Source organism: Mangifera indica, chromosome 1, assembly GCF_011075055.1.
Source record: "Mangifera indica cultivar Alphonso chromosome 1, CATAS_Mindica_2.1, whole genome shotgun sequence".
NCBI classification, from domain to species: Eukaryota; Viridiplantae; Streptophyta; class Magnoliopsida; order Sapindales; family Anacardiaceae; genus Mangifera; species Mangifera indica.
Genome location: NC_058137.1, coordinates 17393093 through 17406825, shown reverse-complemented (window position 1 = coordinate 17406825; position 13733 = coordinate 17393093). Strand labels below are relative to the sequence as shown.

Here is a 13733-nt window from a genome sequence, read left to right as displayed (position 1 = left end):
AATTTAGGAAAAATAACAACATGAAATTGCAAAGAGATTACCCATCTTGCGTAATTTTCCTCGGGGGCTATATGTTTTCTTTTTTTAATAAGTAGGGTAAATAAATTTATACACTTTTCTACACTAAGTCTGAAGGGGGTTCATGGAATTTTTTTTCACTAGTACCGAGGGTGTTTATGTAATTTTACATGAGTCATGTATTGTCAGTAAAGTTCCAGGAAGCCCCTTGGCAGGCATGCTAGATTCATGCACAAGCTATCATTTTCTAAAGCACAGATCCCAATGTCATCTGAAGCTACCCCTTGATTTTTGTGCCCATTGTTTGCTTATATTTTCCTTTTTATTTATCACCTCGCCCATTGATTTTCTTGGCTGCCATCCCAATCCCAACCAGCTCCACCTCATATCAATCCTCTTTGTTCTCTTTTTTTTTTTTCTTTATAAATAATTCATCCCTGTTGAACCCAACCACACACTATTCTCCAATAGCGACAACTACAACAAACCCTTTTTCTTTTTTAATTTTATGATAAATTTAACTATAACTACAACTCTATCAAATGCTTGGCCTTTCTAAATAAATAAATAAATAATTCTTTTCATTCTGATTTTTCGAATTCTCCAAATTTTTGTGGAGAAAGTTGAAATAACTGAGGGTTAGTTCACCACTTTGAATGCATTGAGATAGACTCGAATGATCAGCTATCTTTTATTGATAATTTAAACAATATTCTTTTGAAATTCAATTTCATTGATAATTTTCTCTCTCTGTTAAATCAAAATAATCTGTTCCAAGTACAACTGAAATGTGGCTGAAAAAAATTAATTTAAACAGCTGTCTTAAACGATACAGTCGTTGAAATGATAAGTTGCACTAGTGTTTGAAAATCACTTGTGTTGGCCCTACTTTGACAAATAAGTACAAACTGAAATGGTGAAGCCTTCATCACATTCATACTTTTGTCCATTTGTTGAACTTTCTATGAAAATGAACATAGGAAACTTATCCCGTCTCAACACATTTATTGGTCTCATAATGTTGACGAAGTCAATCTGTATTGATACCCTTTTGTTCCACCATCTGATATTACAAAGTTCTTCAGGTAATTTTTTTTCCCATTCAAATCATTTTTCTAAACTTTATTTTATCTAACATGAGCAAAGTGATTACAAGTCCTCAACCTTTATTTATGGTAAAGACACAATACAAACCAAATAAAAAAGCTTCACTATGCAAAGGTTTCTCCGCAGACTTTCTCATTTTCTAAGAATATTGACATGGGCACGCATGGCCAGTGTTGGATATTTGTCAACATTTTATTAACAAAAAATTAATATATATATATATATATATATATATTAGGAATTAGATTATTTTATATTGACAGAGAGGTTCCCTATATATGATTTGATGTGAATGACAGAGGCTTTTACATAAACTATCGTTATTGCACCGAGAATTGATTGACGAATAGTCTAAAATGTTTGAACTTGGGCTTTTTAAGGTTGGGCTTTTGCCAGTCTGTACACTTACCTATTGCTATATTTCTCTCATCTTGTGTTGTTTCACTTGGGCCTGAATGGTGGGAAGTTGACTTTAAGTAAGAATTACACTTGTAATAAAAAGTTTATTAATCTTTTTCTTTTGCCATTTCTATTTTACAGTTTTTATATTTATAATTAGTATTAATTCAATCAATATTATTATCATATAGTCATGAATTATTTTATTTATGAAATTACAACCTCAAAACTCATCATTGATCAAAGAAAAGTAGTGTTATTGCATAATTTTTGTGCATAACTTTATGCATAAACAATAACGTATTCTCATGTAATTAAATAGTTAAAAATTAAAGATAAAATAATATCTAATCACATGGTGATATATCGTTATTTGTGTATAAAGTTGTGTATATAATTTTATTGATAAAGTGTTCACTCTAAATTTCATCTTGGCAATAGAAAATTCTAGTTTTATTCTCATTCAAAAGAAAAACCCATTATCATAAACTTTCATTGAAAATTTTTCTGATGCTCGGGATATTAATTAAAATAGGCAAAATACTTTATGCTTAAACCTTTTTAGTTAAACATTTCATACATTATTGTTTATAAGCAATTTACATGTGATTTACCTATTCTAGCCTTCATATCAAAATCTAATAAAACTTAAAACATTTTCATTTCCAAACATTTTCTTTTAAATCACAATCTCACAGTCAAGAATGTAAAACACAGTACTAGTGACTTTATTTCTTGCATTTTGAACCTCTGACAAACACAATAACATTTGACAATGTTGTTTAAGGTAAGTTTGATTTCTTGTCTTGTTAAGTTTGAAATAGGTTTAGTTGATGATTTATTTGACTTTGCCTTGTTAAGCATTGATGAAAATTGGGAAGGGTGTGGTGGTTTTTGTAGCGCTTAGGTTCACATGGTTTAGGGTTTCAACTGATTTTAGTGTTAGTTTAATTTAGGGTTGTTGGGTTAAACGTTTTGACTGATTTGTGATTATTTATTTAACAAATAGTCATATATTTGACTGGATTTTTGCCTGATTATGTTGTTGTTGATGAAGAAGAAAGCTAGATTTTAGATGCATTCATATTCACAGTCCCTTGCATTCACATTCCAACTATTAACATAATGGTTTTATTTTGTTTTCACAAGATTAACATTCCAGTGTTTGTTTTTCCAAGACTTTCCAATTAATCATCAGGCTAGGGAAAGGTGGCATAACGATGCTCATAGCTTTAGGGTTACTATAAGTGTTCGAATTCATATAGAAATGGTTAAGCACATAAAGACAAAGCTTAGTCGTAGCTAGAAATAGATGTTTCAGGAAAGTTGTTTTAGACAATTTTTTGATCTTAAAGTTCATAAACATAACTCGATGTTGATGCATTATATTCTTTTCCAGTAAGTCAACAGAAGGGTGTCAGGATAGGTAATTTTGTTTAAACTCAATAGGGTCAATTATAGATTTGGCCCTGTTGAGTTTGCTATGATAACGGGGTTGAAATTTAGTAGTTAGATGGATACAAGTGATTACATTATGATGGGGAGAACACAATTGAGAGAGGTGTTTTCCAAGTGTCAAACATGTGTCGTATGGTCATGTGTGCAAAGCTTTCAAATAAAAGGCATGGGAAGATGTGGTGAAATTAGCTACCTTTTATTTGCTCCATTATGGACTAATAAGATCAGATAATAGGAAAGTCATATCGGAATACATCATCAGGCTAGCTGATGATTGGGATGCGTTTAATAGATATCCATAAGGGATAATCGTTTAGAGGATGAGCACAAAGTGTATGAGTCAGGCAATAGAGAAGTGGTATGATAAAGTTTCAAAAAAATATCCATCATAGAAAGAGGATATCCTAGTGTTTTCTTATGGGATGATTAGATTTGCAGTGGCATTTTAGGTAACCTAAGTATAAGATAATGATAATTTTGCTTTTACATTTTATGAATGATTATGTACAACTGACAATGTATTTTTAATGTTGTAGTTGTGGATATATGAAACTTTGAGCAATTTAAGGGGTTTTGCGGTTTGCAAGTCCAAAGATAGTGTTTCCTAGATGTTAAGATAGAGGAGTTTTAAGGGCCTAAGGTGGAAGGATGTTGAAAGGATCTTTAGGGCTTCTCAGGTACATTATTACGATTTAAAACATTATACGTGAAAACAACTATTATTTTTTATAACTTAAAAATTGTCGCATTTAAAAGGATGTCATGACTTCTATTTTGATTTCATTGATGGTCGAAAGGGAATCATCATGATACAAAGATATCATGGATGACATGGGTGATGGAGAAAAACCTAATAATGATCATAGCCCCACAACATCTCCCGCGGAAATCCAATCTCCTTATTTACAACATCAGAGTACACTTGTACCTAAATATCAAATAAGTGCACCTGGACACAGTCCTGTCATGTTATGTCATGTCTAATCTCTTGGTCAACCGAAATAACACCCCCTTACGTTGCTCTCACAACATTCATATTGGTGCTTGAAGATAAAGTTGATCAACTTTAGGAGCTTCTTTAAGGGTTCATGGACAAAATTGATAAGCATCTTAGAAACTTGGACAAGTGTCAAGTGTCGCTCAAAGCTAAATTGGTAGAGCTCTAGTACATGTACTATGTAACCCTTATAGATGAGGTAAGTTTTTCCCAATGATTATTTATTATTTTTCCCTTTAATATGGAACGAATCAACCAAGGTCATAATTGATTTGTCTGACCACGAGGATACAGGTTCCTAGAAGGTTGCCCCTGCTTACAAAACTTTGATACAACCTGTAAGACATTATAAGGAAGGATTATAAAGAAAGGTCGTTCGCTTCTTAGCCCATATATGAATAATTCTTGAGGAGGTGAATAGGATTATCTAAAACTTTTAACCAAATAAAAAATCTTTAAACAAATTTATAAACAATCACATCCAAACAAATAAATTTAATAAGATGTCCAAATAATTAAACACAAACAATATTCAATAATCTATCAAAGCATGCAACACATATATAAACATAAACTTTAATTAACAACTTATCACAAACACAATACAAATATAAAACATAAAATAAAGAAAGTAAGGAAAAGAAATGTTCAATGATTTATAGTGGTTTGGAGCTTTCTCTCCCAAGCCTCATACATCCAGTTCTTCAAGTAATACACTTGAGGTTCTACTATTAAAGAATCCTCTCTTTATAATAGTTCTCCAAGATTTTGCCCACATTCATTAGTTCTTTGGGTTTGCGCTTACCATAATAGTTTTTTGGCTATTTCACTCAAAATTGTAAGAATACAAACAAATGAATGTCAATGCCTTAGCAAGGCTGATACACAAAAATGAGCACAACTGTTACCTCAAATAATTGAGTTATAAGCTTTGGAGAGAAATTAGAGAAAAAAAATGAGTATAGGATTTTATATGTGCAATCTCTAATCAATTCCTAATCAACTAGTGTTCATTTTATAGTCCTAAATGTCTATAATAGCTCATATGACTGTTGGTTGGAAGAATATTAAGCATCGAAACCAACAATTTTTGCAAAAATCTGTGAGATATATGGGCTTGTGTCTAAGGCACACGAACATGTGTCCTTTAACTTTTCACTTTTTGTGCTAGGTCTATCTTTGATCAAAGCTTCCAATGGTTGAATTTTTAAATACTCCACTTGAGGGATGAACCTCTCTATTTTTAAGAATGTTTCAGACATGAAAGGATGAGCAAGAGATAGACACAGTAATGGGCATCCTTTATACATGAGGCATGTGTTTTAAGGCACATGGATGTGTATTTTGTTTGACCATGTTGACTTTGCCCAAAATTGCATGGAAAGATACACTACCACTTTTCCTCATGTTTTAACTTGTTACACGGGTGTGTATTTTGTTTGACCATGTTGACTTTGGCCCAAAACTGCATGGGAAGGATGCATGAGCACTTTTCCTCATGTTTTGGTTTGATACACAGGCGTGTATAACTTGTTTTTGCATTTTTCAATTTGTGTCCATCTGGTAATGTTTTTCGCACATTCCTTAGACAATGTTAGATATTTAAACTTGTGTTTTTAGCATCATCAAAACACCTAGGGGTTCAACAATCTTTCCCTTTTTGATTGACGACAAAAACCAAGTTTGAATAAAAAAATGTGCGATTAAAAATACTCCCTCTAACATTATCTCAAATTTGCACATTTTGCTCAAGCCTAAAAAATGCAATATTCAAACCATTTCTCCCTTTTTTTTGGTATTAATAATAAGTTTAAACTTAAGATTCATTTGAATTTCAATTTTAAGAAAATCAATTGCAATTAATCTATTTCATTTACTCTTTTCATTAACCATTTAGAAAAAACAATTCAAAAAATCATTCCATTTATCATTTCATTTCATAAACCACTTAAAAAAAACTTTTCAAAATCCAAAATATTTTCATCAACATTTCATCAAAAACCAAACTCATTTTTAACTTAACAATATTTCATTATCATTTAAAACAAACCAATCTCTCCCTCTTAGTTGATGACTATATGCTCCCCCTTACTTTAACACATTTTAACAAACTTAATTACCAAATTTTGGTATTGAAGCAAGTTCATTTGGTAAGATTTTAGAAAATTTTTGGCATGGTATCTCCTATATTTTTATAAATCCCTTTTTCAAACAACAAAAATTACACTTCAATATAATCCGTTCAATCCACCCAAACTTCTTTCCAAACACCAAACTTCTATTCATCTCAAACAATCAACTCAATTTCAATCCATAAAATATAACACTTTGGAAGTAATCAATCAATGTCCATCATCAATAAATCCATTCATCAACCAAAAAATAAATAAATAAATAAATAAGGCATAAAAGTCACCATATCATCTCATGTCAAAAGCATCAATGCAATAGATCAAGATGATTAGTAATAATCAAACAAAAATATCATCAATATGTCACAAGCTATGTTAATTAGGTATTTATACTAAGTTTCAAAATTGATACCTAGATATCAATATTATCAATGACTATGAACATCATAAATAACTAAATAAACATAAAAATAAGTTTAAGTACTAAAAATGAATCATGTTCCTAAAAAAAAATGTTTGATATGCAATGAGTAAGATCAAAATGAGATGCTTGAAAAAATGTCATGGCTGAGGTGGGGGAAAATCATCTCGACGTCTCGATACCTGGTCTTGGTAGAAATCCTTTTTAAGATTGATAAGCTGACCTTGAATATCTTGGATCATTGAGTTAATGATATTTTAGGATAGCTCAATTGCATCAAATCTTCTTTCCATCTATTGTATAAGTCAATCCACACAACTAGGAGAAATATCTTCATCAGTCTAGTTTGCCCTTGTTCTTTTACTTTGTCTGGAGCTGGATTCAGGTATTGTAGGAACACTAGGCATAGTAGACATCTCTTGTTCTTCTTCAAACGGCTTTTATCTTCTGGTTGATTTTCTTTCTCATTACCTCTAGCTGAGATCAAACATCATCCTCCACCTTAAGTTTTTTCAATCAATCTCATTTTAAATATTGTCTCGATGTTAATCCATTGATTCACTTTGAATTTTTGTATGAATGTTTTGTCACTTTCTTTGAGAAAAACTTGCAATTTTGTCACTATAAAAGTGACAATCATCCTAAACTGACCTAATCTCAAAAATCTTATAGATAACCATTTTGCCAAATCCAACTGTTTTCCATCCATTATGACCTTTAGTAAAACTAAATCTCATACCGATACATGTCCACTGGTGTTTTTTCTTGCATTCAATGTAAAAGGCAACATTTGGTGCAGAATTCTTATGATTGGATGACTGAATCCCGTTGATTTTGTCAAATTTGCATAGTATGGCTTAAGACCACCCAAATCATGCCATAAAAAATTAAAGGTAAAGGTCCACCTCGTTGAAGTATTCAGAATGCCCTCATTATTATACTCTAACCATTCAGCAAATATTTCAAATATGACAGTATAATCATCACCTCTTATTTTGAAACTCATAATATACTCAATAATATTTTTGTGATTATCCGCAAGCTTTGATAAAGAGCTATAGAATTCATACACCAAGTCTTCACAAACATCCAAATGAATAAGAAATATTTTTTCCCATCTTATCCTTCTAATTATCTATATTAATTCATCACCAACACCAATTTCATTTATAATATTCATATCAAAATAATAGCCATTAATGATACCTCTTGAAGCTTGTGTCATTGATCTAGATCTTTTGTGACAATCCCCAAGTTGTTTTCATATGCCCGAGGTTGAGCAATTGATTTTCTTCTTGGTGCCATTTTCAATTTCTCGAATTTTGAAAGAAATTATGTAATGTGAATGGGAATGAATTACTGAGTCTTGAAGACCAATTACAGACGAAGAATGATGCTTATGGTGGCTAAAAACATGAAGCCCGATGTCAATTTACCCGAAGAATGGAAGAACCCATAAGATGTTCGATGGAGATAAAGACCTGATGACATTAAAGCTTAGTTTAGTGAAGAAAGAAGACAATAATGGTCAGAGAAGCATTTGCCAATACTGATTTGACCGGAGAGACACTATTGGAGTCGGTTCACGGTGGAGGGACACCATGGCTATGGTTTTACGGTGAGTGAAAATGAGAAAAAAAAGAAGCAGATTCTTCTTTAAAAATCAAGATACGGGGTCTTGTATCTACTGAGTACTAAAAATACATGGGTATGTATTTGTTTAAAACTGGAACCTTAAAAAAATCCTAAAAGTACACTGGCATGTACTTCTAATGTATGGTTCTGTGTTTCACATTTTTTAAGGAAAATTGTGCAAAAAGCACATTGGGTGTCTCTAAACTGCAAAAACTTAAATTTGAGAAACTATTAGCATTTTACATAAAATGATTTGCCAAAAATCATGATTAAACATTTATGTAAACAGACACATGATTTTTCAAAATTTTTAAGTTGAAAACCATGCAATGAAACATATGAGTTATGCATCAAATCAAAACACCACATGATATGAATCTTTGATGTCTTGATCTATTTTTGAGGAATATTTATGTAAATCAAGTCATGATTAACTTTGAACATAAGTTTGGATTGATTCGACTCAATTTTTATAATAAGCATTAAACATATTTAGACACTCAAACTTATATTATATATCACAAATTCATATACCATTGAACCATGTCAATCATGGGATATGCAACATATAAAATATATTCATATCGTCACATATTAATCAAGATACATATGAATTCACTCAAACAATTCAAATCTATAATTCAAATATCAAACTAACTTATCAAACAAGAACATATAGATATTGAATTCAAATAAGAGTTTAGGTACTTATTTGACATCCTGAGCTCTCAAATTGAAGAATTTTATTTTTCAAAGTGTCTTGGTGCTTCCATCTCCATTATTCAAATGTGTGCCTTGTATAGCCATTTATTTTGTAACATTTAATGTCAATGTTATAAAACACTTTTAAAAAGAAATTCAAGTTTTCTTTGGTGCCCAAATGGTTTTGGGTCCAATAAGGTTAGTCTTTAATGACCCTTCAGGAATCCAAACTTTTTTTTCCTTTAAATGGTTTGTCATTCTTAATTGGACATTTTCCAATAATGTGACCAACAAAGGCACAAAACTTGCTTTTTAAATGCAATGAATAATCATTTTTCTATGGTCTACATGTTTTAACAAAAGGATTATTTCCATTATATCATAGGCCTTCCTTATTTAATACACATATTTGAGATGCAAGCATCTCATCTTATTTTAATGTGTCTATCTTGAATTTTTTTAAATCTCATTTGAGCTAGTCATTTTTTTAAGCAATGCATCATTTTCACTTCTAAGCTTTTCTAACCCATTTGATGCTAAAATCCTTTTATTTTTAACTAATTCAAATTCTTTATTGATTTTGGCATGCTTACTCATGAGATTTTCATAATCATTTTTAATGCATGTCAATTATTTGGGTTGCTTTAGTTTGAGTTGTGTTATACATTGGGTTAGGTTGGGAAGCGGGGATAATAATTTTCTTTTTTAAATTAAGGATAGACCTTCATCCATATACCTTCAAATATTTTTAAATTTGAGGTTAGAATTGGGTCTACCTTTGTAAAAAATCTAAGTTTGCTTTTAGCTAGAGTTTCATGCGTAATTAAATAAGTAAAATGTAATATTATATGACTTAATAAATGTTTTTATCATTATGTAATTTCTGTTTTTATCATTATGTAATTTCGATAGGGTAGAAGAATAGTTATATTTTGTATATAAACTTCTTTTATATATAAAGAGAGAGAGAAAAAATATTATTGGAATAAAAATAATAATCTATAATTTAAAAAACAATACAATTACATACAAATTTAAGTGTACAAAATGACCTGATGTCACACAAACACATCTATTAAATTTCTTTACCCCGGGATATAAAATGTCACAGGGGTTTTGCCATCCTCACCATTGGATGAGCTTGCTTTATTGGTCTTTATCACCAAAGAAGTTGCGTGATAGGCGCCTGGTCCTCAGATCCATGTTGAAAATTAATACCAAATTTGATTTAAAGTTATAGGTAAAACTCGGTTTAATTATTAAATTAAATTAATATAGAATTAAATTAAGAGAATAATGTTAAATTGTGATTTAACTCTCAGGTTAAACCAATTTTACAATCCTGTTAATGTTAATGTGATATTGCATGATATCGCATAGCTAAAGACTCTTTTAAATTTTAGTTAGGCCAAAAAACTTATTCCTACATAAGGTATTGTGAAAACCAAAATGACTCTCGTTAATTTTATAAAATCTAAATACTCATTCATCTATTAGTTTTAGTTGTTATAATCAAGTGTAAAATTGTTATTTAAAGATTTTTATTCAAATAAAGAAAAATTGATTTTTGTTTAATCGCTTAGTTTTAAATACTAATCATTTTCCTTTAGTTTATTTAAACAAACAAAAAATAATTTCTTTTTTTTCCCTCAATTTTAAAAACTCTTTTTTCACCCCCACTATATATATTTTTAGAGTTTTATATTTTTGAATGAATGTTGCCCCCCTTGAACTTTGAAATATTTCATTTACACCCCAAAAGCTCCATTCCATCTTTCCAACAACCGGTTTTCCTGATATTCCTCCCCGACAGCACATCTCCTCTCTCTTTGGTGGTTTCTTTGTACGAAAACTATCTTAAATCTAATCGAAATGATAGGATTTTCTTGTACGAATCTTAAAAGAATTGTACAGATCCTTATAATAATCTATGCATCAACGATGCACAGATCTGTCAGATGGCATCGCACGGAAGTGGGCATCAACCATACGATGACGTCCAGTTGATTTGTGGGTTGCCAACTCACAGATCGTTGCACTGATCTATATGATTTTTATATAGATCTAAACTCGAAAACAACCATAGAGGGAGAGGAGATATTGTTGGAGAAGAATGTTGGAAAAAACATTCATTGGAAAGATAAAATAAAGTTTTTAGAATATAAATGCAAAATTTTAAATTTTAGATTAGGAGAAAATTGTTAATTTTTTAAATTAAGAGAGAAAAAACTAATTTTTTTATTTAAATAAATATATAAATAACAATTTTATCCATAATTATAATAAGTAAAACTAAAGATAAATAGACATTTAAATATTTGAAAATTTGTAAGGGCCACCTTAGATTTTTACTGTATCTCGGATGGGAATAAGTCATTTGGCCTTTTAATTATGTTTGGAAAACTGAGTCTAAAAACATTGCTCGGCTGGAAAATTAAAAAAAATTATCCCATTTCATCTGAATAAAAAAGCTCAAATGCCAATGTACAAAGACTGCATATATTCTTTGGTATTATCTCTTCCCTGCACTTAGTACACTGTACCCTCACATGTGTAGATAATGTTAAAGATATCTGCTTTGAGATTTTATAAGAATAGATTCATCAAACAACTACGATCTTAGCCGATTGGAATTGGATAAATATTCTTCACTTTTAAAGATTTATGAATTCATATAAATATATGTGAATTAATGCATTTGGTTTTTTTCAAGTATAATATATATTTTAAAACATAAATTTAAAGTGTAAATTTATAAACAAAATAATTACAATTACACAATTTGATTATTTGCCTCCCACTTATTAAATATAAAGGGCCAGGGGACTATTTCCCACCCAAGGATTGTTGTTTTTTCAAGTATCCCTCTTTAACTTTGAAAATCTTAAATATCCGCTCATGAACAATTAAAATTAACAGAACTCTAACCTCTTAAAATTTTATCTCTTTTCCCCCCTAAACTTTAAAAACTAAAAGTTTTCTCTCAACTTAAGTTTTAAAAAATGACAGTTTCCCTCTAGAGTTTGGTTTTCAGATCTTTGACATCAAATCTGATGTCGTTACCAGTTATCTATCCCTCCTGAAGTTTTCTCTCTCTCTAATGGTCTCTCTCCACCCATTTAGATGTTCGATCAGCATCGAATGAGACTTGGAAAACAACAAGAGACGAAGAGTTTTATCGAGAAAGACAAAGCTTTTCGTCTTTCAGAAGAAGATCGATGTCGAACGGGTGTCCAAATGGGTGGAGAGAGACTACCGGAGAGAGAGGAAGCTTCGAGAGGGATAGATGGCCTACAATGTTATCGTATTTAGCACCAGAGATCTGGAAACCAAACCTTAGGGGGAAACTGTTATTTTTTAAAACTTCAGTTGGAGGAAAACTTTTAGTTTTCAAAATTTAGAAGAGGAAGAGGAGATTATATTTTAGTTTATTTTTAATATTATAGATAAAATGATGATTTTATCTTTACTACCGATAATTTTAATTGTTCGTAGGTGGGTATTTGAAATTTTCAAAGTTAAAAAGAGATAATTGGGAAAACATCAATCCTTGGGTGGGAAATAGTCCTTTGGCCAAAAATAAAATCCCAAGTCTTTTAAAGTGATAATTTGGAACTCGAGTCTAAATGTGCGTGCATTGCATGTACATCAATAGAACAAAATCTTATCCTCGTGTGCCCATTTTTTAATATTTATCTGCTGAAATATTCAATTTCAATAAACGTGACTCCACAAACCATATATTCTTCCCACGCCCTACGCCAACCCAATTCACAACTCTCCAATCATAACCCTTCACCTGGCTAACAAATCTTCCATCTTCATCAATTTAATAATTTACCGAATTTAATTTAGGAATAATTTGTTATGTCAATTTGGAATATGTAATATGGTTGGAAAAGTACATTGTTTTATGTGATTTGTCTTTCTATATAATATATACATAAGCAAAAAAAAAAAATAAACAGTTTGAAGAGAAGAAAGAGCAATTAAACTAAAGTTGACAGAGAAATCCAATCGAGAAAATGGGTTGTTCAGAATCACAAGAGACTTGCAGGAAGCATCAAAACCACAAACAAGCTTCCGGGGTTTGTCCATATTGTCTTAGAGAAAGGTTGTCTCTTTTGCAGAAGAAGAAGATCACAATTGTTGCCTCACCTAATTCTTCGAATTGTTCTTCATCATTCAACGATGTGTCGCCTCCTTCTCCGCCTGTGAGTTCGAAGCATCACCGAAAGGTTTCGGAGGTGATGGGGTCGGTATCGTTGATGTGGAGTGATGGTAATGGGTTGAAAAAGAGTAGATCAATTGCTGTCGTTCCAAGAAACTATATGGGAGACGTTGAGAATGCGAAGAAGAAGAAAGGGTTTTGGTCAAAGTTGCTTCATCGGGGTTTATAAATTGTGATTTCTACATTAATTTTTAGAAGTTATTTTGTTTGTTATAATCCTGATATTATGATGAATTAGGTGTGTTTAATCGTTCATGTTTCCTAAATTTCTGATGGTGAATACAGGAAAATTGAGATTTTTTAGGCAGGAGTGGTAATTATATTTGCACTTGATATACATTCTAGTATAGGAGAATAAAATTAATTGAAGGGATTTGCTTGCTTGTTTGGTGAAATTCAGGTAACTTTCTCAGGAATAACAATGGAGTTTGATGATGAGATCTGGATATTTTATAAAATAAATCACAACGTGAAATCAAATAAATTCGATTTGAATCCAACTTTAAAGTATGAAACAAATCTGAACCTAAAAAGTCAATAAGTTAATAATTCTTAACTAAACAGTCTTTGTTTTGCTGAAGTAAATTAACTGACCTTCACATATATTAGTTGTCCAAATTAAGGAGTAAATAT

General features: G+C 30.9%; 1 protein-coding gene across 1 annotated transcript; it reads left to right on the top strand.

The window, feature by feature from the left end:
- The first annotated feature begins 12894 nt into the window (after positions 1 to 12894).
- LOC123219276 lies at positions 12895 to 13269 on the top strand. Its single transcript, XM_044641166.1, has one exon. The coding sequence runs from the start codon at positions 12895 to 12897 to the stop codon at positions 13267 to 13269; it is 375 nt and encodes a 124-aa protein (XP_044497101.1).
- Positions 13270 to 13733: the final 464 nt, after the last annotated feature.